General features: G+C 43.2%; 1 protein-coding gene across 1 annotated transcript in view; it reads right to left on the bottom strand.

The window, feature by feature from the left end:
* Positions 1 to 16,507: 16,507 nt before the first annotated feature.
* The window catches only part of LOC126212642 (uncharacterized), a 49,820-nt gene continuing 40,256 nt past the window's right edge, over positions 16,508 to 26,071 (bottom strand). The window contains exons 5-7 of the mRNA XM_049940068.1: positions 18,936 to 19,391; positions 18,427 to 18,620; positions 16,508 to 16,666 (exon numbers count right to left, since the gene is read on the bottom strand). Of these exons, the coding sequence (XP_049796025.1) occupies positions 16,508 to 16,666; positions 18,427 to 18,620; positions 18,936 to 19,391 (809 nt within the window). The remainder of the gene's footprint in view (positions 16,667 to 18,426; positions 18,621 to 18,935; positions 19,392 to 26,071) is intronic.

Below are 26,071 nucleotides of genomic sequence, written 5' to 3'. Positions count from 1 at the left end.
GCACAGTTTAAACTCGCTGAGTTTGCTGTTATATTCATGCTCCAATCATATTTGTACAAGCAATATTTCCGAAAATTTAGAATTCTGGAAACGAGTGAATGATTCACGGCAGCTATGTTTTTCGCCTTCTGTCGGTCATCTTCCGTTCCTGTGGCAGTATGGTTACTGAGCGACTCAACTCATGGTTTCGATCCGCTTGCTGGTTTTATGTAATGCCAAAAATTAGTTCAATTTTTAGTCAGATTGGTTGACAATATTGTATTTACGAATTCTTTGAATAACGTAGGAATATTTTTACAGATAATCTGCCTCCAAGAACACCCCCGACAATGTTTACAAACAAAATACATCTGTGCCCTTACTATTAGTCACAGCAGTGCCTAATATTTCTTTCACAGAACGTGCTTGCACTTTGCCCATTCCTGACCTCACAGCGCCGACACTGAAGGTACCGCCTCTGATGCCAGTACTTACACTGTGTACGTTACTGTCCGGAATCTTTCCGTAAGCAATGAACGGTTACGTACGTAAATGGTGAGAATATGCCTACTTGTATGGGATCAATAATACTCCTTTCTGTTACACAACTTATGTACGTACAGTCATGCTCAAAAGTATCGGAACGAATCGAATTGCATTTCGCCTGAATCGCATGCAACCCGCATAACGCAGCTGTATAGCAGGTCCTCTAATAGCCTCTCAGTACAGTCGTTTGACTGTTGAAAATGGTTCCAACAAGTCACCACTAGCAAACACTGCTCTGTATCGCAGTAACTCAAGATGTAAAGTAATACCACGATAGTACTAATATCAGGGAACCCCTTATCACATATAAACTGTCCTTAACACTTGTAAGCTCACATTTATTACAATAAATAACATACCTCAAATGTTACCACTCTCATTGTTACGTCGGATAGGTAATGCACGTAGTAAGTTCGTCATATTCATGATTTTTTCTTCAAAGTGACATACCGCACTTATTATTTAACGCAAAATGACATTAAAAATTGAAGTTATTCACGAGCAGCTAGTTGAGAATATCTATGAACTTCAAATGACACGACGAACCGTCCCGTTCTCCATATGGATTCAAACCCAGGTCATATAGACTAAGCAAAGATTTTGTGACTGACGGAAACCTACAGTCATTCCTGACTAGGCATACAGAGCGTGATATACCTCGATTTTAGACAGTCTCAGTTAGCAAATATCAACTATAAATTACATAACGTAAACATTTTTAACACCAGATTCCTACCCAGCATCTATTGTCCTTATTAACGAACTACGAGAGATGTTAAATATTGTTTTTTCTCATGTAACTTATTTGAAATGCCGTGACGTGAAGCTTTGTGTTGGGCTGGGGTTCGAACCCAGAACCTATTCTCAACAACATTTCTCCTCATAGTGTTACCCGTCTACTCCTGTTCCGCTCGCGAATGTCGCGTGCTTGGGCCGAACGTCGGCAGGGCCTCTTATATTGGCTGCAATTCCTCAATTTTTCTCGTCGTGGTCATTTCACTGCAAGCCTGAAAGCCTCGAGGAGACGCGTTGGCACGCCACATTTTCAATTACATGCCACACGTCCTGTGGATACATTCAGTCGAAAACGTTCATAGCGACATCACTCTTAACGACTTATTGGCTATAACATCGAAATCTAATGGTTCTATCTAAACCGTACATGAATGCTGTATTTAGGCTGTAACACAGGAATCTAATGGTCCCGTCTAAACTCTACATGAACGCTGTATTTATAAAGTCCCTTAGGACGTGTCTTTTAGCGACTTACCGAATAAAACTACGTATTTTTGTTCCATTTTCGGACAAATGTATCGGCTGTAAGATCCAATGTTAGTTTTTTTTTTGTTGCTTATTTGGGGAGGTAACTCTTATTTTCAAACATTCGATTTCTGCAGATTGTTCGTTTCAAATCAGGCGTCACAACGAATACATCGTCAAATGCAAAGTGAGTACGTACATCTTAGATGCTAAAAGCAAACTAATGTAACAGATTACGTTAAGTAGGGCAGTATATTGTAGTATGTGTTACTGTGCAGCGCATAGTTCTGAATCGCTAACAAGAGATCCATTTTTTGCATTCACATGATACAATTGTATCGTCAGTTGTTTTTCTAACCATTTCAGGAGTGAAAATTTTTTTGATTGGTTCAGATACTTCTTTCCCAGCTGAACTTCTTCGCTGAGGTTTATGGGCCAAGTTCGCCGAACCACTTTTACGTATTCTTGGAGCTGCTTCTGGATGCACTCTACCAGAACTTGTAGCATATTGGGAGTGTTGTCGTGTGCATTGTTTCTTCATTGCCTCCACCCCTCCCCATATCTTCTTTATTTTTATTCTCTTCAATGTCTATATAATTCGACTCGAAATCCCTTAACTCTGATACTTGTTCGTCTATTAGATGTTGAGCGAAAATTTCCGCCTCGTTCAGGCCTCTATGACTCATTGTAGAAAATCTGCCTCAAAAGAAACACGTTTGCTCAACTGTGACAAACTGCTGATAATAATGGTTAGTCTATAAATCAACCATGAAAATGAAACTAAGCAACTAGACATTCAACAATGCGCCATCAAACTTGCATTCTCTGTTGCCACAAGAAATTTAGACCGAATTAGAATTGCGGTCGCAGGTGGCGTCAACCCAGTGCAAAATATGCCTTTGGGCACAAAAATTAAAGTTTTTTTTCGTTATTATTTCCCATCTTCAAAAGGGATGATGAGTGATCTGTTATGTTAAAAATGTGTGGATAAAAGTCGTATTTCAAGATCGCTAAAACTCCTCTACTGAATGCTAGTTTCAGATCATTGACGAGACTTCTTCAGATCTAAAATACAAAAAGGTAGCATAAAAGAGGTCAACTATAGCATAATACGTTTTATGCTTAAAATTCCATTCACACACTCAAGTAGTAACATTTATTGGTACGTATCAGCCACCAGGCATTACACAGCGCCATAATCTGTTGAGCTGCATCGCTGTTGTTGCCATGCACACACTGAAAAAATTTTATATACCGTGACAAAAATAATGACATGAAGTGCATTTGGTAAGTGGTGTACAGCTTTAACCTCAGCTAGTGCTTGATTTGTAAAAAACAGGTTCCGATACTGTGACCTTCCAGGGTGGCAGCGGGGGGGGGGGGGGGGGGTCAGGTGTGTGTTTCTGCAATTGACCTCTTAAAACGGTATTTTAACGGTTTTCTGCGCATTTCAAAAGTGACACTACAACATCATTACTACTAAAAAGATAATGTTCTATCATACCACATCTCAAAATTTGCAGTATCGATCCTTTTTTTCCCCCTCCCAAGACCGAGACACCAGTGGGGAGTACCTATGCGTACCGTCACAAATCAAGCACTGAACTTGCCGAAAGTAGGTCGTACTGGATACGCAGTGTGCAACGTCAGCCATACAGGTCCACTGCTCACAATGCCACTATTGTGTTGGATTGCACAGACTCTGACAGAGGTAACTATCACTCAGCCCATGTGCGGATGTAGATATGGCCCGTCACTCGCAACGCTGCAGGAACCAGGGAGTGGCTGTACTACGGCCGTCAGGGAACTGGCCGCGTATGTAATGTATATATGTGTGTATGTTTTTACTACAGGAAAGCACCGACTGCCAGATGGCGCCGCTAACCATGGAGTGTGTAAGCTCGATTCACAAAAATCTGCTAACGCTGTTGACATCAGTTTATGGAGAGGCGGAGTACTGGCGAATTTCACAATGCTATATATTTACTCATTTTGATGTGTAAAAGAATCTTTTAGTGATTTCAAAATGTAGGAGAACATAGGATGTTACTTTATTGACGTCATTTTCGTCGCATCAGTTCACCTTGCTACCAGGTAATGGAATGGAAACAAAAGCAAAGTAAGGATTTGCTCAGAATAGTCCTCTTACATAAAAACTGACACTTTAGTGTCAGAAAACGAAGTAGGACAAAAGTTCTACAAATAGTAGACAGCAGAGTTTGACTATATAAAATTACCTGTTAAGGGCAAGCGTTGGTCAAAGTAAAAACGGCACCAGTCATAGTTGTAGAAGTGTGTCTGTACTCTGGCAACCCGTTAAAAGCGTCAGTGAACTGCAACCGACGTGACACAGTACAGAATCGTTTCACATAGAGATGAGTGTACGGCGTAGATAAACATTCCACGTCTAGATGTGTTTTGACCAGTGTCGTTAGATGTGTCCATGCTGCTCATCCGGTAACAAGTTAGGGTCGAGGTTCAAGGCTGAAGTCTCATTCAGGACACGAAAGTCTGACCGATTGACGACTGGGCACGTATATCGCCATCGCAAAATAGTGGACTGCCGGCTAGTGATGGGGAGCTCGTGAATGAGTCGTTCAAATCAACGCTACACTCCAGTGAAGTGTGAACTAACCACTCAATTTCAATGAACTGGTACTTCAAATTCTTCACAGATAGGACACTCCACACTTTTTCTAGTTCACTCACTCTCTTCCCCTCTCCCTCTCCCACTACATCGGCACTACGTCTCTCATTCTCCCTTCACTTCAGTCCTCCCTCTACTGCCTGTCGACGAATCGGGCGGTGTTTGTGGGGAACGACAGGTTTAGGAGGGGTTGGGGAGGTGAGGGGCGAGAGGAAGGCAGCGTCAGCTGCTTCTTGCAGTGCTGACAACATTACCCGTGACTATTTGTGCAGCTATACTACGGGTAGCCTACCGTTGTCAGCGCTGGCAGACAAATGAATTAAAGATACAAACGAAGAGGCTGGCTGTGTGAGCACACACAGCCAACATGAAAATAAAGTGCTTACCTTCTGAGTCTGGAACTGAAGCATGAGTCGAATCCACGCTTGAAAGATAATCGTTCATGTTGGATTGTTTATCTCGTACACATTATTGAAATAATTACACTAAATGTCAATTTAAGAATTTTCCTAATTATATTTAAAAAATACATATATATTTATGAATAAACATCAACGGATTTGGCGAATGTTCAGAGATTTCCGTTTGATAACATGATTTGTTCCACTTTTTCCTGTCAGGCGATTTCTTCTGTCAGTTATAAGGTGTCCTGCCTTCGAGAACACTCTTTCACACGGCGTGGAGGTTGCAACAATACACAGTCGTATTTTTGCAAGTTCAAAGAGCGAGGGGTATACTGACACCCGTTCAGACCACCACTGAAGTCGATTGCCTTGTCTCTATAGCAGGGGCTCTTGTAAGTATTTGTCCCCTTCCACTATTGCAGCAGCTCTCGGGTGTGGACTACTCTGCAGCCTGGAAAACACTTCGTCAAATTCGAGCCAGAGACTAGAAGTAGATACAGTGGTTGGAACTCAGATTGTTGCAGTAGCAGTGGATGTGTTCGTCACAAATTTCTCACAGTGCCTGATCAGGTTTAATTTCACCTTCTCAGCAGAATTTTTATGAGGGAAACCAGTACTTTGAACTGGGAATTTAATGAAGTTGCTTCTGCGAAAATGGAATTTTCCTCTATACTTCGAAACCGTCATTTTAAGTCCTTAGCTAGCTTGTCGACCATTTGCTGCACGTCTACATCAATTTCAGTGTTATTAACAAACCTGCAACACCATTTTTTCAACGAGCGCCTAAGGAGTATAACTTTAGAAGCAGTGACAACATTTTCACTTGACCTTTCCTCCGTGCAGTCTTTGAAAACTTTCAACAGGTCACAGGCCTGTGTTACACTTGCAATGTCCTCTGCAGTCAGACTTGGAAGATCCAGATAATTCAGAGTGATAACTGTCATTAGGGAATTCTTAACCTCGATTGTTCTTCGCAGCATATCATAGGTTGAATTCCATCTTGTAACAGTGTCCTGTCTTTGTGTCAGAACTGGCTCATTTAACTGTTACTGCATCATTTTCAGTTTCGTGCGGGCATGTGAACTTCTTTTAAAAAATTGAACAATTTTTTTTTTTACTTTATTCAGAATTGTTTGAATGTGTGGAAGCCCATTCTGAGCAATTAAATTGATTGTGTGTGCAAAGCAGGGGTTGTGTTTCCACACTGTGAGTCTTATAGCTGCCACAACATTAGCAGCATTGTAGCTAACAACACACACGACTTTTTCTTGAATACCCCATTCCCTTGTGACACGACACAGTTCTTCGGAGAGTTTTTCTGATGTGTGCCTTTTGTCGTATTTAAAGCACTCTAGGAGGGAAGACGCCAGCTCCAGGTCTTAAACGTAGTGTGCTGTCACCGACAAATAACTCTCATCTGTGGTTGAGGTCCACCCATCCATTGTCAGCACAACCGCTTCCGCAGAATTAATTTTGACTGTCACAATTTCTTTCATCATGGTGTACTGTTGTTGTAGTAGTGTATTGGAAATGGTCTTCCTAGCTGGCATTCTCTTAGCACCATTCAGTTTGCCTACAAAACTTTGGAAATGTTTGCTTTCCACTATGATGAAGGGCAAATAACCCTTTACAACAGTCTTCAGAAGTGCGAAATCTATCTCCTGATTTCTTTTGTTCGCAAGACGTTTCGGAAAATCCATAGGTAATTTTCCATGATATTGATGTCTGCTATCTGATAATGAAGTGATACTGTTATTTTGTGGAACCGACTGCTGTCCGCTTCTGGCAATTGCTGGTGTTGGTTCTGGGCACTTTGCTTTCCTATCACCTAAATCTGTGAAGAAACCCCAAATTTCACTACTTTTACGCGATCGCGAGTTGCTAGCCATAGTATAAGAGTGAACAGACACAAAAACAGCTTTCCGAATAAAATAAATAGGGATTTTACCTGAAATCGTACAAATGGCTAGAGGTGACAGTTTACATTTTGAATTTGGAGGGTTATTATTCTCAACAAAAATAAAATCTACAGGAAAACTTCTGAATAATGACTTTAACATAGGTATATAGACTTTGTGACAGTGGTAAACATATTCATTCTGTTTTGGATTAAATTTAAAAAGGAACATAAAATTGGACGGTATTTCATTGGTAGCCCTAGTTTGCAGTCCATGAATACAACAAATACGGTTTCACTTGGCACATAACGTCTTCTTTGGGTGCTTCATGAGAAACTGCAGAGCAAGATTAAATGTAATACCTTCTTTATATGTGACAGGCTTCTTTGTTTATCTTTCCTTTGTCCCCTTCGACCATGCTCTATTTAAGTTAGACGCTGTAAGAGCGTAAAACGTTGCGTGCACGTTACTGCATAGTTCGGCCATCTGTTGGTCAAATTATGAAGCATTACGAAGCTTTGTTGTACGAGCGAGGTGAAGCGTGCGTAGCCGCGGCTGAGCAACTTCACTAGGCTCCCGTACTTCGTGAATGAACTACTTCATTTGAACACTTCACGGCAAGAGTGAAATGAATGAAGTAGTTCACACGACTGACCGAGTTAGACCCGTCTCTACCGCTGGCAGGAAGCTCGACAGAGGCCGGGGCTTCCCCGAGCAGCTGACGCAGTGCGGCCACACCTGCGGAAAAGTACTGGCTGTCATGGCGGGGGAGGGGGGGATGTGCAGCAGCTAGGCTGACGTCACGTGGGGACGACAGTGGCCTTGGTGTCGCAGGCATCCTCCGCCGCACACCGCAAAGCTATCTGACGAGTGGGGATGTAGGTGCTTACTTATTTTTGCAAAACGCTCCATCACATTGCTAATTTGTAAGTACTTCATGGCAAGGTTCGGTTTCTTTCCCAGATAGGCGATGAACAAGACCAAATAGAACGAACTAGTATTTTCCAGACGACAGCATACAACTATCGTCATTGCAGTACATATCATACACTTTATGTAGCTTATAACATTGTTCTGTATTAATATGGAAAGCATTGGTTCTTAAAAAACTACTGTATACACCATATCAGGTTTACAGGTATAACAGTGATTTCTCCACCTTTAACAAATGATGCGATTTCTCATTTCGGATAGTTTTAGTAAGACTGGTTTGTCGACTGACGAGCTGCATTCTTTTTCTCTTTTACACAACGTTCACTCCAAAGAGGTGAAGCTTAGACTGAAGGCAGAATTTCTGTGCTGTGGCTGGGATTCGACAAAGTGACTTCGCCAGAAGATGCTGGGTACGAAACTCATTGAAACGTTGCGACGAGACGACGCCACCACTCGGCTGATAACCCGAGGAGAATTCGTCGAGTGACCCCTCGGTTTCCGGGCTCGCGCCCCACCGCCAGGCCCACCAGACTCAACAGTCTCAGCAAGCTGGAGAGAGCCTTTAATCTCCCCTGCACAGCCGACACAGCTGTAAGACTAGGCGACAGTGGTAAATGGGAGAATGGCGATGTTGAACACTTGAAAAAAAACTTTTTTGTCATAGTCTCTTTCATGGTTTCTGACCACTCTTTCTCACTTCACTTTTGCGCTGCATTTGTCATTTCCTCACTGATGCAAAATTTCCGCTCTAGTTTCCTGTTGCACTCTCTCGCTCTTTGGCCAGCTTGTGTCCTAATTCATTCGCAGGACTGCAGACTTCTACTTCTGATCATTCCAAAATGAGGTGCCACTTCCCGTTGCGCAGTTCTCATTTATGCCCTTATTTATCTAAGATTGCTTTAACTTTTCAGGGATTCCAGCGTAACTGGACTATCTGTGCATATTTCTCGTGAGTCGTCCTGAGCTTCTGTGCCTATATCTGGAACAAGCAGCATTTTCTAAAATTTATTTTCCAGTTCCTAAAATTATTCTCTGTTCCATGGCTCGAAATGCCTCGATAATGCCCACGTGTAGATCATACATGTCAACAGTCACAGTTACTTTCATCATTTCCACCAGAAGATAGCGATGGATTTGCAGGTATGTGTGCAAACTCAGGAAGTAACTTAATGAACCATGATCGCTGCATCTCAGAACTCTGACGATGCTGAAATGACGATCGAGTGGAGGATGATTAAACTTTGCTGTCAGGACACAAGTGACTGCCCTTTTCCACTACTATAGACATATTCGTAAGGACTGACACGTCAAAAAGAGTGAGAGGTAAACTATTTAGTGCTCGTTCCACAGTATCGAACGTGAAAAAGTGCTCATAGCTCATAAGGTATGCATTTTAGAACTTCGTTTACTGGACAGTTTCTCTCTGATCGCCCTTTATAGAAGTGTCCTTCTTATTCTACTGAACTGGATAATTCGCTATATTGCAGTATCAGTAGCTTCAGAGACATTTAAGCTTGCCTCTCCATTACTTGGTACTTACGTATTCCACTTTTTTGCGTATTGTTTCTTCCTGACTAATGTTTCAAACTTCAGTCTACTCTTCACCACTATTAAATTGTGAGCTGAGTCTATAACTGCTCCTGGGTATGCGTTACAATCCAATACCTGATTTCGGAACCTCTGCCTGACTATAACGTAATGTAACTGGAATCCTCCTGTATCTCACGGCCAGCATGTTCTCCAGACATAGACCCTATCGAACATGGCTGGGATAGACTGAAAAGGGCTGTTTATGGACGACGTGACCCACCAACCACTCTGAGGGATCTACGCCGAATCGCTGTTGACGAGTGGGACAATCTGGACCAACAGTGCCTTGATGACCTTGTGGATAATATGCCACGTTGAATACAGTCATGCATCATTGCAAGAGGACGTGCTACTGTGTGTTAGAGATACCGTTGTGCACAGCAATCTAGACCACGACCTCTGAAGGTCTCGCTGTATGGTGGAACAATGTGCAATGTGTGGTTTTCTTGACCAATAAAAAGAGCGGAAATGATGTTTATCTTGATTCTATTCCAGTTTTCTGTACAGGTTCTGTATCTCTCGGAACCGAGGTGATGTAATACATTTTGATGTGTGTATCTACTGGCAGATCAGATTTGCAAACCTTTTTAGCATCAAATGCTAAGCATTGTCCTAACAGAAAGCCTGAAGGTAGTACTATTGGACCTCCACTTACAAAGTCAATACCGTCTTCGGTTGCTCATATCTCTGTTTTAAGTATGTGGGTATTTGCAAGTAACTTGAACCCTTTATAAGCTGTTTTAAATGTGTGTTTATATCGTCGAAATTTTTTGACACTGTACCATACTGGCTCTATTCACTCAATGAGTGAATATATTTACTGTATGTATGATTGAGGGTTTGCAGAATAGTATGACGTATTTATCATATCTGTAAATATCTTGCATAATATTTGTTTTGCACTGGTGCTCTTACAATGAAAGACAAGTACACGTTGTAAATAACTTTGTTTATTAACGTTTTGTACATGCACAAAAAAAAGAATTGTTGACACATTTCTTAATATTCATTCTGTCTTATATCTCTACATTATTCTTTAAATAACTGGTTCTTTTATGCTATAAATTCTGCTTCCATTGTGTTCAATCCAACAGGAGCAACGACGTATCTCCGTTATCTGTCTGTAAACCAGGCTCTACAGTTTCAATATTTATAGGATTATAGTAGCAGCCCTTGGTGCTGCAAGCATACATATGTTTACATATTGTTCTAAATCATCTTGTATGCAACATTCACTTACATAACATACAACATCGTTTAGTAACGCTTTCACATATACTTGCCACCCTATTTGTCTGTTGCCATCCGTAGTGCACTGCATAACCAATAGAACTTCACGACACTTTTATACAGGTCGAAGATGATTGCCTTATTGCTACAGATGTTCATGTGAAGAGGAAGTTGAAAAGGATCGTAGTCTGTTGTCATCAACTTCTCAGTGTGCTTCATCGGCTAACAATGCTCGCCCTAACTCATATCTGTAAATTGTCTTTTATATTACGACGGACATCCTCAGTTTCTACTGTAACTTCACACTCACGATCTCATGCTAATCCTACATTTACATGTTTTGAACCATAAGCTAACATGTATGTACTGGTAAATAGTAGCATTCTGAAATGAACTGATAATATCATAGAGCTGTATGGTTTATATACCTCTCTGCGGTATAGATGACCTCGAAATCCCAAGACTTAATGCAATAACATGCAAAAATTATATAGCACGATGACAGGGCAGTTAACACACTTTCTAAGCAGTGAAGGCATAGTGAAAATGACACTGTGCAACGACTGTCGCCGGTAAGTACTATTTCAGTATCCACGGCCCAGTTCACCTCAGGATACAGAGACCAAGACCGTGGGAGAAGCATAACTGATAAATCATTTGTAATTATTTGATGAAATTATGACATACACCTCAGGATCCAGAAGACAGCCCCTGGGTAATTACATATCCTGATGATTAAGCATGCACATAATGGAATCAGCACGTGTGAGGATAAAGAGATCTCTGGAATTAGCATTAGATTTAATCATCACGTGACGTCACAGCAGCGTGTTACAACATGTGACCCTGTTTCTGTTATGATAATACTGAGGCCATTGAAACTGGAATATTTAGAAAGCGACATTGAATGGTCTGTAAAAAGAACACTTTACAGGATTACAGGCAGCCTCGGGAGAGTCGGCCATGGCGGAGCTCTCCCACCTGTTGTGCCCGGCGTACGAGACAGGCGAAGTACCCACAGACCTTAAGAAGAATGTAATGTTATCAGTTCCAAAGAAAGCAGTTGCTGGTAGGTGTGAAAATTACTGAACTATCGGTTTAATAACTCGTCGTTGTAAAATACTAGCACAAATTCTTTACAGAAGAATGAAAAAAGCTGGTAGACGCTGAGCTCAGGGAAGATAAGTTTGGATTACAGAGAAACGTGGGAACATGCGAGGTGCAACCTGACCAAATGGAGGGTCGGTTGGTAGGAGACGTTCCGAGACGTCGACAGGTAACCAATGTAGTTTTGAAGTGAAGTGTGGGTGAAAATCGTAGAGGAAGACCAGGTGGTGAATACATTAAGGAGATTGGGATGGATGTGGGCTGCAGTATGTACTTGGAGATGAAGAGGCCTTTAAGTTATACAGTAGAATGGAGAGCTATTTTTAAAACCAGTCTTCACACTGAGGGACGGGGCAACATCTCCCTGTGTTATAACAACTTATTTTCCACTTGGTGTATTTCCTCATTGTTTATAACTGACTGTCAGAGTACCTCTGAAGATGACGTGAGGAATACATATTTATTTAAAGTGGGGGTAGTTGAAGATGACAGGTTGGTGCTGAAGGATAGATTTCGTGGATCCACTGTATTTTAATCTACTCTACTTGCTTAGCGATGATTCCTGCTTGTCTGTGAAGGGGCTGACCTGCTCGTTAATTCTGCCGCATGTCGGGCCGCGACAACAGTACGCAGTGTCGTCTGTGTACAGGGCTGTTGTTTCGATCCTCGACCTTTAGCGATATCAGCCGTGTTGTTGGTGTGTAGCAGTGGAGACGTGACTGTCCCACGTGGCGTCTCTGCTGCTGGCTTACTTGTCGAATGGTGATCACCAAGCAGCGCTTGTACTTACCTATTTCCAGCAACATTTTTAGTAAACTGCACACTTTGGGGTGGGAAGTTCAAAAGTAACGTTTCAAAGAGCAGCCCAGCATGCCACAACCAATGGAAGGCGCGTTCGCCGTCCACGAGAAAGCTTGCTGGCGTTGCGCCTGCGATGTTGCGTTCAGCTCAAATGGCTCTGAGCACTATGGGACTTAACATCTATAGTCATCAGTCCCCTAGAACTTAGAACTACTTAAACCTAACTAACCTAAGGGCAGCACAGAACACCCAGTCATCAAGAGGCAGAGAAAATCCCTGACCCCGCCGGGAATCGAACCCGGGAACCCGGGCGTGGGAAGCGAGAACGCTACCGCACGACCACGAGATGCGGACGTTGCGTTCAGCCTGTGTCGCTCTGCTGCTCAGTCCTGGGACCAGGTCACCTGTGCTGTGGTTGCCGCTGAACCCGGCTTGTTCTTGTGCGATTATGTTGCTCTATTCCCTGTCTCGAAAGCTTTCCCTGTCACTGAGAGCACGGTAACCTATGATTTGGTGTTGTTTTTTGGTCTTTCAGGTTGGGAAATCGATTTTATCTTGCTTCCATTTTAGAGAGACTATTTTCAGTTTCATGGCCGCGATGAAGAAACGTTTGATGTGTTTGAGGCAGGTGTCTTGTGAAAGGAGTGATTTATTTTGTTATCTTTCAGTGCCTCCAGTCTCTGAGCTGCTTTCTTTCCATTTCATATTCGTCGATCTTATAAGGTAGTGGATGTTAAGCGGTTGCACTCGGATTTTCGAGTATTATTTCTTCGTCGGTTTCATCGAATTTTGGATACCGTGGATGACCGTGAATGTTTTTGTAGCACTTTAAGGAACTTTTTTGAGGTCGTCAGTAATGCATGACATTCCCATCTGCTATTAAGGATGGCTGTTCGCAAATGGTGTGCTATGACCTGTTGGAACTTTTTTCGAAAAACTACTGCTATTGTGGGACCCAATTCTTGTGATTACCTCGCGCATCATTTGGTGGGTTTCTCTTCTTATTAGGTCATTGAAACGTTCAAGCCAATCGTAGCATATGCATTTGGTTAGTGCCGTATGGTCTATGGAATTTCCCTACTGTTTAATTTTGTTTCTTATGTACGTCAGGAGTCTTTCTCTTTCTTATGTTATTTTCTTCTTAGGGTAGTTTTAGGTATAGCAGGTTGTATTGCTTCCACTTTTTTTTGGTGATTACAATATGTTATAAGGAGTGGTTTGAATAGTTGATCCGTTAGGTTTTGTGTTAAATCGTATCAATCTGAATTTTTCGACTATCCGATTTCGTGAGTTTATGATCTTTTAAGTTTTTTCCTAGTTTTTGTGGTTCACAGCATAATAAATATGAGGTATTCGTTAGCTATGCAGTCGCCAAATTCAGTACAGCTTCAGAATCTGGGTAGCTATGTTGTACGTAGTATATGTTCTAAGATAGAAGTGCCATAGTGACTGATAAAAGGCGGAGAGTCATTTCTGAGTCTTGCGTGATTCAAAATGGCTACAACAAGTTTAATATCTTTCTTGTTCAATTTTTCAGCAAATATCGCAGATCTAGTACTAAACCTCCTGTTCCTTTAGCTGGGCAAAATGAGAGTATATAATTAACGAGATCAGTTGGCAGTTCCTCGGCGGGATACATCGTTGTGGTGTTTTATATGAAAGACTCTGAAGCATCTATCTCAGCTTGTACTACGGTCTGGTTTGCGTGACAGATACAGCTATCTAGATTGATTTCTCTACCTGCTCATGAGGTATGTGCTGAGACTATAATACCAACTTCTTTTTCTCTTACTATGCCTTTAGGGAGTTTGTTTTTAGAGCAGAAACCCAGTGTGTTGACAATGCAGATAGTGGCAATATCTTTCTTAGGCTTGAATGTGAAGGTTAATTCTTGTTTCCTGGTGTCTCATGCTAGCTTGGGCATAGGCCTCCTTGTCTATCAATATGGCGATATAGACGTGGATCCGTGTTCGCCAAAGAACGTAGTAGGAGCTTTTCAGAAACTGCTGTTATTCTTTCCCTTCTTACAAATATCAGGTTGGGAAGGGCTGTAGTGAAGACTCAGAGTATGTTTTCCGTTTGATTGTTTTCGTGTCATTCTTGGACGAAGACCGTGATAGTTTCATCAATGCGCTTAATGTTTTGAGTTTTGTTTGCTGAGATAGGCTGGGCTCGACTCCGTTCTTCACATTTCAATTTATATCGCAGCTTTCCGTGACTTATTGGAAAGTGTTGCAATATGGACGTTGCTGTTATTGAGGAGGTAGTGTTTAAATAGTCCAACCTTGTGAGGTACACAGTTCGTTCTGAAATGGTGAACAAGTAGCTTGTTAGTTGGTTCTTTGCAACTATAGATGACTGGAAGGAATAGCGGAGAATTTTGATTTAGTTTCCCGGTATCTTTAGGTCCCCTTCAGTTTTTTCTTTTGTTATATCACGTTCAAAATTGGTTATCACAAAGGCGAGCGTGAGTCTGTGTGGTTTCTCTTTTGCTTAGTGTTTGGCGTGCGGTGTGATTTCTGTTACTGTTGCTTCAGATCGGTAAGTAACTCGAACTGTTCTCTCGGGTTTCCATATCTGATGGGTGTGTTGTGATGTTGGCAAATTTTTTCGGATTTTTTTGTGAACGACTTGGTGGCCCAGGCAACTGTTTTAGTGCAGGTTACAACGATTTGGCGGTTTCTTTGCCACCTTCTTATTTTACAGTTTATTGCAGGGTTTGCTAAAGTGCCATAAGTTGTGTTAGATGTGCTTTAATTCCATCTGCATCCAACCAGTTGTAAACCTTGTTCTTCGTGAGATGAATTTGGATGAGTGTAAACTATTTGTAATTGGAGTATCGTGTTTGTGGCGACTTTGCCTGTTTACTTCGGGTTTCTTGTCTGGGTTTTCAGGTAGTTCGCGTAGCGTTGCGTTTCTTGAGATCTGGTGGAGACAGAGTTCCCTGCTTCAGTCTGGTGCGCTGAAAACTGTTGTTGCATATCGGAAACAGGACGATCCATAGTCCCCACGCCCTGCTTAAGAACACTCGCAGTCAGCGTTGAGTTCTGTGCCTTTAGCCTCGGCAGATGCGAATTGGTCGTCCCTGTCTCAAAGTGTGGCGGTTGTGCAGACTGCTGATCCCAAGTCTGAATCGCTCTGACAATGCTGCGTTTGACGACAGTGGCGCGAGTTACGCATGATGCACTTTGCAGGGGACATCGTCTGAGTGACATGTGTGCTGTCGAACAACTACGTACATGTAACAACAGTTCAAGCAGTTTCGGCTGCGAGAATGCTTGCCTCCAGGTATATCAGAGGAAAGCCCTTAGTAGGTATATCGGTTGCAGAAGTTTTCTTGATACCCCACGAGTGAAAGGGTTGTAACAGGTGATTCCCTGACCACCCATATGTGCTCGCTGGTTCGCCTTTTTGAAGACCAGAACGTGACAGCAGCGGCTGTAAGCAGCAGCAGGGAGTGGCCGGTGGTGGGGCTTGCAGTCCTCTGCTGCTCCTGATTGGCTGAAAGGCCCACGTGTAGAATGATTTCGTGGAGAGGCTCGGAGCTCGGGGAATCGAAAGCTGGCCGTCGGCGCCCGTGTGGCCGACGTGGCGGGTCGCGGGCGCTCTGGAGCGGAGTTCTGTGTCGCGACGCACAGTGTTCTCGAGTTTCCAAACGCGTTCTCGTTTGCGCGCATCCATTACCGCTTAAGAACTTTCCTGTCGTTATCTGCGAACGTTGCATAGTAATTAGTATGGGCGTTTACGGCGAATTGAAGCTCAGGGAAAACTCGGTGATGTTAGCTAAGTGGCAGTGGTGCTCCGACTCAAATGACTAACTTGGCTGGGGTAATTGGATAGCGATAATCTCAGTGTGTTATCCAAATCTGGGATTAATGTTTTTTGAGTGACCGTCTTCCTGTTGAGTTTGAACTGTGTATTTCGTACAGCCAGTCGAAAGTAATTTCCTGGACTTGGCTGTGAATGTTCCCAGTACTGCGGTCGGAACTCGGGATCTTGCCTGGGGGTAAGTAGGTAGCATGAGGGCCGTTAACTACTGGCTTTCGAGCGATGAGGTTCGATACTTTCCAGCGGATCGAGGCTCGGCTGGCGACCACTGTGTCGGACTGACTTCACGCGTGTCCCGGTGGTGCAGGACGCTTGTGTGGGTGGGCCGCTAAGCGCCCCCAGTGCGCCCCGTGTCGGCTCTGGCCACCACCACCTAAAGAGAAGGCCGCGGCGCGCTCTTGTGGCGTCAGGCAAAGCGGGCTGACAGAATCGAGGCGCACGGCCTGCAAATCTTCGTCAAACGGTTTTACAGAATCTGTTGATCTGCCGGCGCCCCCCTGCGGCCAGGCGGGCTGCACCCGGCACCTGCCTCCCTCGTGGCGCTGCGGCCTCTGGTTCCACTGCGTCCAGTTCGAAAATCGCTGTTAACACTGCGGACACCTGCTAAGTGTGTGATGATGCCTTAGTTTCACAATTCACGAAAATCACTCCACGTAGTACTATTTATCACAGGATTTTCCGTTGGGGTGGATACTAAATTCACACAGACACTCCTTTACTTTGCTCACTCAGGTTTTATTTGAACAAATGGGAGATCGTCTATTGATTACGAATCACAACAATTTCGGCGTACTGTGTGCTTCTAGTGAAGCTACTATGGCACATGTTTTCCAGGACTCACAGTACTGGCACAAGTTTATCCTGCCACAGTACTGTTTCTGTAAATACGCCTTTAAGTAATGTTCTTCCTTGCTCAAGAGTGGCACATGGAACATTAACTTTTAACATCTGCCATAGTACCCTTACAAACCTCTAGCTTAACAAATCACCATCTTGTCTCACAAACCCAATAATGCTAATCTCATATAACTCTGCCATTCGACACTTTGCGTTCACTTCAAGCCACATTTCACACAACAAGCCATGTGTTACTTTATTACAGTACTTGTTTCAGCCACATTATGTAATCGAACCACTAATAAGCTCAACAAACCCATTTACACTTTCATGCACACACCACTTCAGTCATTGGCCCCTCTCTTTTGATTTTATAAGTATCTGAATGTCTCTTGTCATGGTACTTGAATTACAAATCATGTAAAAGTACATCTTTCACACAAATATGGAAAATTTATTTGTTTCAGACATAACGTTATATACTAATATCACACATTATACATTAATAAAACCGACAAACTGCAAAGACAGATCCTCGAAGGAAAACGGAGAAAAAACGTCCTACGAACATGTGTCCAGAAATGCACCATCGCCACGGTAGATTACACTGACGAACGGGAATTCCTCCGACAACGTGCTGCGTTTTCCTTGTATATAACAGACCGTGTGATTGACGCAGCCTATTGTATACACGAAGCATTTCCCAACAATTTTAGTAAGCAGTCTCAGTGCATTAGAATAGGTAGACATAGGCTACCACTCACAAACAAGCACACAGTTATAAATGAAGGAGATGTTAGGAAAGAGAAGTACTGGCTGTACGATATCAGATTTAATGACATTTAATATTGTCATACCAGGTAGAGTCCATTTTTATTGCTGAGCTTAATGCAGTGTAGTGTGGAGACAGTTATTTGCGAAAAATACTGAAGGAGGCTACAGCGAGGATTCTGAAAAGGGAGACTGTTCATTGTTTCTCCTGGCCAGATTCCTCTCGGCTGCGGAACACAGCTCCAGATCTGCAGGGATGTTGGTTGGGTTCCACCAAAGAAGTATCCTGTTCTTCAGTATGGGGAGCGTCGTTCCATTGCAAACGAAACAGACGAAGAGCACTGGTCCTTGCACCATCGTAACTAGATGCATATAGTACACTAACTGCGCTATTCCCTGAGCCTGGTGGAACCCAATTCTAATAATAATTCATATTCCACTTAATATAATGGCCTTAACTGACATAAAAAGACATTGCTTCTTTGAGGCAAATTTCTTGTTATGAACAATTTTGAGTTGCCGCATGGAGCACCATGCGACTGTGGATCAAGTAATATTTACTCGTCTTTTCCAAAGCAACAGCTGCCACACATACCATACGCCACGGTATAAGCACATACAGCACCTCACGACAGAATAACTGGCTTACTTCAGCAGGTAGTAGCTGGTTAGGAAGCCTGAGATGGCGAACACAAGAATACATCTGGTAGCAGAATGAGTTCAGCCAGATACAGCTGAGAAGTGTGAGGGCGCTGTCTATCAGCACTGCTGTAGATAAGTCAGGGACGCCTGCCATACGATACACGACCTCAGAACACAGGATCTGGGTTATGCACGTGATCTGAAAGGACAAGAATATCTTTCCAGGCAAGTTGCGTAACTGGGGAAGATACATGTATACTCCGGCAGTCGAAAAACGGAAAATGATATTTATCAGTATAAATGAGATTTCTAAAGGCTTCAAGTTGTCGATTTTGAAATCCTTGTATTTCAAGGTGGCGTTGTTTAAACTGTTTTTGTAGTTCAGTGTTTCTTGTGTTAGCTTTTGATACAGTACACTGCTACTATTACGGAATATTTTATTTGCGAAATTAATGAACGTACAATTCAGGGAAGTCCTAATGGAGGAAAAGTCGCGACACTTTAGCAACAGAATAGCTCTGGAAACAGAGCAGATGGCGTCTGTAGCGTTCGACTGCCGACATGATTGATCGTCAGGACTATCGAAATAGCAGCGAGCATCGTGCACGGACTGTATCATACTAAACGGGACGTCCTGACAAATGCCGTACGAGTTGACCGCCATCCAGGCCAGCAGACAGAGGTTGACGTTTATCCTCTGCGTGTAGGCCAGGTAGCTGGTGACGGGTACGTGGGGCGACCTCTGCACCACGTCGTCCCACAGCTGCTCGCGGCACTGCTCGCGCTGCTTCACGGCTTCCAGTGGCAGGTCTTCCAGCGGACACGTGGGGTGGTCCAGGGCGTTCACCAACAGCTGCACGCAGTCAGTGTTCACGGAGAGCGTATCGTGGCTTCTGTCCTCCAGCTGCCACTCCTCGTCTGCAAGAAAACGACAGCAAGTAGGTGGTGGCCGTACACTGCAGGCAGCTGAATCCAAAGTCTTCTCTGGATGACGAGCCTGGGCGTTGTTTACCCACATTGTGCAGGTTCGGTTACCCAGAAGTATGTAAGGCGGCATGTTAACACAAAGTAAGAGTACTAACAAAGACAGATATCATGTTACTATGCACGTCTATTTCATCTACAGGGTGTCCAACAAGTCCCTGTATCGCTCTTGACATAGTAAAAATGAGGAAGTAAATAGGTTTTATTGATAGTCCTGCACTGAAGATGGCATAAAAACAATGTTATCAGAATTATATTTTTGTTTCAGCACTGCAGTCTTTGAGTTCCGAATCCATCTTGTAAAGGAGAGTTTAGTGGCCGATTTGTGGGTGCATGAACATCCGCAGAAGCCATGCCTGATTGAGATAAATGTCCTGTATTTTCAGGCTGTCTCAAAGACAGGCCACGTATTGGAAGAAATAAAAAGTGAGAGGAAACGTGTGTCACCCACTCTTAACCAGGTGAGCAGTCTCCAATGAAAACCATTTGCAAAAGAGCAGTTCGACTTAAAGCACCTTCTTCAACAATGTACGACACCACATTGAAAAAATATCAATACGAAAGGATTTAGGCCCATGTTTGTTACTGAATTATCTGACAATGGTGTGGAGCAACGATTTGTAACCTACCGTACTTCGTTGTGGCTACTTGTGCCATGTCTCGCTCAAGAGTGTTGTTTACTTATAAATGTGCCATATACCACTGTTTGCTCACGAAAAATATTGTTTTCTTGTCTAAGGAAAGTACCCATTATCAGCAAGAGTTGGAGAGGAACCTACCTCAGATTATGTGGGCCATTGTGTGATCAGAATACCTGTTAGGACCACATTCTTTTGAAGCTTACATATAATGGGAACTTCCATTTCTCTGTACAACAGAAGTTTCCAGTATCTCACCTCCATGACAAGGCAATCACGGATCTTGTGTGGTTGTAGAAGGAAGGAGCTTGAGTCTCGTTTTGTTGTTCAGATGTGTGGGTTTCTTAATGAACAACTTATTCTCGGATTCTATTTGGTTCTGCAGCATTTAAAGCCACATTAAAATGGTTACCAGAAATCCCAACATTACTACCTCAACAACCTTTTGAAATCGTCATGACAAACTTTTGATCTTACACGCAAATAACTGAATATGAAGAATAATAAAGCCGCATGTGGCTCAACGTTGAAAGATTAATGGAAAATTGACACAAGTGTTGAGGAAGTCTTTCTAAGCAGAATTACTAGAACGATCCGCAATAAAGCAAGGGGGACAGCGAGACACATAGATATCTGAGGAAGGTGTGATCGTCCGTACACTGATCCGTTGGATACGTATTTTCTTTTCTATCTAACTACGTCCATATAGAATATACTCTTTTGACATAACTGCATAGGCGTCCTGTACAAATAAATAGGATGCAGTCTGAATTCTCGTCTTTGTGATATTTCACTTTCCTCCGTGAACTTAGTGACCCCATCCCGCAGCGTGAAAAAAAATGATGGAGCATATTTGTCACCAGTTTGTTTCGTTAGCACGAGATTGTCGAGAAAAAGCACAACAAAATACAGTGACTGACGATTTTGGAAGTACCTTTACCACAATGAACGATTTACTGTTAATACTCTGTTTGCAAACATTCAAAAACACGCAGAGAAATGTAATTACTTCGCTTCACACGTACCTTGTGTAATGATAATAATTCAGCAATAAATGCAATTCGGACATACATGCCTCAGCTGCTGAGTGGATGAATGTGGGATTACAACTCCAGAGATTTGGGATTCAGGCATTGCTGCCGAGATTCCTTCTCTCACTTATCTCTTCTTTCACCTCTGACATTGATTTATGGAAATCGAAAATGTTCGAACTGTAGAATTGTTCGGAGACCCAATAATTAACTTTGTCCTACAATTATTAACTGGGTAAGTTAGTTCAAAAGTAGGAAGACGGCGAGTGACCACAACCTGCAGTAGGACAATGGCTCGCGAAGCACTGTGGTGACCAAACCAGGCTTCAGCTTGATGACGGCTTTACCTACTGCACTCTGAGAAGTCCTGATGGTCGTTTTCCTCGAGCACTATTCCTGTTCGGAGTACAAATCAAAGGAGAATGATACTGATATGCTACACATCATCCAATGTATATAGTTCATTGGCGTGTTGATCGCAAATGAATACCCAGTAAGACGAATAAGTTCTGAAAGATTCTTATACACAGGCACATTCTGTGAAAGGCCGAATGCACGACTTTGTCGTAAACACTCCATTTTCTTTGTTATTCATTCCACTCCCACCACATTATCGTGTGGTGCGCAAGCTTCGGACACTTTGCTGCTCTTCAGCCTATCGAAGTTAGGCCAGTATAGCTTTTATGGGAGAATGAATAAAATGATAGGTTTCAAAAAAATAAAAGCCATAGCGTCCTTACATAAACACATGTACATTGAAGCTGATGATGGTGCTATGGTGAAGATAAGGCTCGTGCTTCTGGCAAGTCACTGGCAGTCAGTTCCCAATAACTACTATGAGGGTAATACAGTTTGATGCCGGTGCCGGCCAGAAATGGTGTATGTATTCAAGGTGTTGGAGTGGGCTGGGAAGTATGATTGACAAGTTGATGTGGGTAGAGGGAGGTGTGAGGGACGGATGACAGTGGTCAGGAGGCTGGAAGCGGGATCATCTACATATTGAAGAGGCGTAGACGCTAGGATTATAGCTGGTTGGAGGAGTAAGTGTCTACATACTATTCTGGAACAGGAAGAACCAGCCAGCTGAAGTTCCGCTCGAATAGGATACAGAAGGGTGGCAAGTGGAGGGTGGATATGACATGTTGGTATAGGCGCACCAGAAGCCTAGGTATCCTGAGGATAGGCGACAAAATTGCTTTTGTTCCCCACGTTTAGGGAACGTTTACAATTTGTCACAAAGTCTGAGGAACTTCAGAAGAGAGGGCAATGTAATCAGCTGATAGAGGTTGCGTCTGAGACGGCAAATATGATACAGAGTGCAAGGTGTTCTAAGACTGTAAGGAATAGTAAATTTTTGAGAGTGCTGAGATCCAAGCTACATTGGCGAAAGTAACACTGGGGCCACTAAGGCTTTTGGAAAGACGAAGGAAGAAATAAGATCAGGGGTTAACGTCCTGTTGGTGAAACAGCTATTAGAGCATAACCCAGAATTGGGAAGAATGGGGAAGCAGGACAGCTGCGTCCACCCATAGGGACCGTCGTGTCATTCCCCTTAAGCTGTGTAGGGACATCGCTGAGAAACTAAATATGGTCGAAAATCAAGTTTGGAGCCAACAGCTTACCACAGCATCGCCTCGTTCAGTGGGTTTTACCCAAGTACAGAGGATGGCTGAATGATGGAATCCCCACATTGTCGAGTTTCCTGTCTTCTTAATTTGAGTTTGTTGTAAGCTGGGGATGCGTGATTATTCCAAGATATGAGAAAGTGAGAGTCCTCTGCCATGTCAGCAGAGAGGAATGGAGCAGCAGGTCCACCGCCTTACTGCAAGCGCTTATCTTCCTCCACGTAATTGGACACTGTCCTTGCATTGTGAGAGAACTGTGACTCGGAGTTATCTGTTGAGTGTACATGACTGTAATGGATGCATTAAGAGCTTAACATCAACATCTGACACACATGTTGTTGTGTCATGCTTTTAATAAATTTACAAGTAGATAAATGAAACAGTCAATGATCAGAACGCCTTATTGTTTGGAAAGCAATCCACTTATCTTTAGCTCCTCGCGACTGTGACTGCGGGAGCACGTGTGGTATTAATTGGGGTCCAAATATACAGGAGCTGCTGAAAACACTGAGCGGCATTACAGTGCAAGTCTGCACATGATGAGCACTGAACGTTTACTACAACTGTGCCAAATATGTGTCTGTTGTTGGCCCTCGACTCTCTGTACGTGCATGCTTGGCCTAGGCTTGACTGAGTGACGTTACGCCGACACTGCACCCTGAAGGCAGAAATTCGTCGCTTCTCTGCAGTCGTCATGGAACTGCTGATACCCTCGTATACAGAACAGGCTGGACTCTGGCAGAACTCGTACCAGGCACTGGCAGATCTGGAAATACTTGTAGTGTGTGGCGCCTCGAAGCTACAGGAGGAGTGGCTTACTACTTCTTTCTCATAGGCGGTGGCGATGCTGCTTAGGTGTACAGCATCTCTGCGGTGGTCGATTGACAATTTGCTGCAGGCGATTATCGTCGACACCACATGTGTCACCCTCAACAGTGTCACAGGCATCAGTGTATCATGATACACTGAGGAGAGGTGATTTAATGTAGAACACTGACACGAGGTCTGATGATGAGAAACTTTATGCTTCAATTCCCCCTCCCATTACTGGGGAAATACCAGCAATGCAAATTTCTTCCATCACCTGGATTCGAACCAGCTTACCTTTGAAGAGTGTACCACCACACAGTCATGTTTATGTGTGCCATAGTGGAAGTTAGGGAGAGAGAAATGATTGGTGGTATTTATTGTAATAATTCCTTGGGTTTTTAACATAAGTGATTTTGATGTAGCAGAGGCTACACCAAGAGGTAAAGTTATCGAGGCAGATGGAGATATGCTGTTGAGTAAGATTTACAGTAACAAAAGAAGCATGGTGTGCCAGACAAGGAGCTATACAGTAAACATAATTCATTGGGACACCTGGCACTTGCCAGTTTCCTCCCAGAGATCCGAATGTGCGACTAGTGCGGAATATTTCGCCAATGGAGGAGTCATCATACCACTTTTCAATTATAGGCCACATGTCCTGTGGACAGACACCAGTGGTTCCCATTACCTTCTGCATTCTCATGCCTTTGAGCACTGCTGACTCTTCAGGGTTTTAGGAGCAGGGGAAAAAAGTGCCTTGAAGCTCTATCCGCCCATCCATCATTACTGATGATTTTTATTCTATATTTAAGCGGTAGCGAGGTTCGAACCTGGGTTCCATGACGTTTTGATTAGTATACAAAGACACTACCCTTAAATCATAGGTGAGCCGTGGGATATAAACTTGCATACAGTATGATATCACACAACTTGACTACAGCTAGTAGTAAATAAGAGGATTTTTTTTTAAGGTCGAAAGTAATTGAGTCATGAGCAGCCTCTCATAAGAATTTCCTGAAATTGTAAGACGTCGTGGTCTCCTTCATTGCTTACATATTCCGCCCTCACAATCATATTCTGCACATCAAGATGCTTCATTCGAGCCCAAACTCGATAAGATAAAGTCAGTATTGTATGAATTCATGTAACCGATATGCAAATAACTAATAAATCGCAAGTGCGCACCGTGGTTGAAATACTCGAGGCTGGCGTACACACATACATTCCAGACACGACGGTCACAGGAGCTTTTAGCTCGAGAGAGGCAACTGCACCCCAGGAGGCCGGTCCCAAGCTATCTACATCGGCCAGTGACCACCTGTAGAGCAGACAGCATTAGCCCGAGTGAAAGGACGACCCCGTGTTCGGCTTAAAAGCAAATTCCGCTACATTGTGTGGGAGCGGTTAGCCTACGCATTCTTTACACATAGCACGCAGTTTCAGAGATTTTCACAGGGAGACAGCAAACGCCAAACACCGGTACTACAGATTTCCGGATTGGTCACCTTAAACAAAACGTCATTGTCCCGTTTTAGAAGAGCAATGCTGATTGGCAGACGATATTTCTGACGCCTTGAGCTGAAGGAGTAATGGAAGAGATCGAAAGATATACCCTTTCACGTCTGGCGTGCAGAGGGGCCGTTCCGGTGTCGCTCTTGGAGCGAGAACACGTAACGAGAGCATGCGCGCTCGTACATGTACTCAAAGAGCGAGGAACAAGTCTCTCCTCAGTACTTCACTGGGAGAGCACCTCTGTCGAGAGCGAATCGAAGTGCAACTGTATATTGAGTCCTTGCGATTAAGCGTTGTTCACTGTGTTGGCCGCCACACTTATTGTGTGGTGTGAACGGACTGAGTAATAGTTAAACGCCTGCGAGCGAATTTTTGAGTGGCATCGGGGTGGACTGGTCATCTGACCGGTGTACCACGCCAATAGATTAGGGGCGAATAGGAGTCCTTGACTTCATCAAGGCGTAGGAAGAGTTTGATTGGCAAAGGTCAAGGTATAGAACGAGAGTTATCTTATTTGTTGGCAGCGAGCAACGCAGACAGCAGTCATCACAGCTACAGCTCTTGCGACCCCCACATTTCCTTCAAAACAGTACCCTTCACTGCATATCACACGTGACAGCATCGACTGTACCTAGCAACATTCTAACCGATAATTGTTCAAGTTGAGTAGGTGCAGCTCTCAGCCATTCTGCCAAGTCAATAACAATCTTAAACTTTGTGTAGAAATTTCATCAGCGAATCCTATCCTTAAGAGGTAACTTCCCATTCTGAAAAGAACCCGCAAATAACGTGTTCAATTCATAACTAAAAGTGCTATTGTGATTTCCCAGAATTTTTGCAAAATAAATAATAATTTTCGTTACTTTCATGTTTTTCTTACACTAACTAGCACTACTCCAGTACCCAAGTATCCCATTAGTTACGTAAGACATTTTGTGAATTTTTGTGTCATTTCGTTACAGTGGACGACTCCAGAAGGTATTTATTGCTGAAAGTTT

This window comes from Schistocerca nitens, chromosome 11 (genome assembly GCF_023898315.1).
Source record: "Schistocerca nitens isolate TAMUIC-IGC-003100 chromosome 11, iqSchNite1.1, whole genome shotgun sequence".
Taxonomy (NCBI): Eukaryota; Metazoa; Arthropoda; class Insecta; order Orthoptera; family Acrididae; genus Schistocerca; species Schistocerca nitens.
The sequence above is the reverse complement of the archived record's forward strand: the minus strand, read 5'-3'. Positions and strand labels throughout refer to the sequence as shown.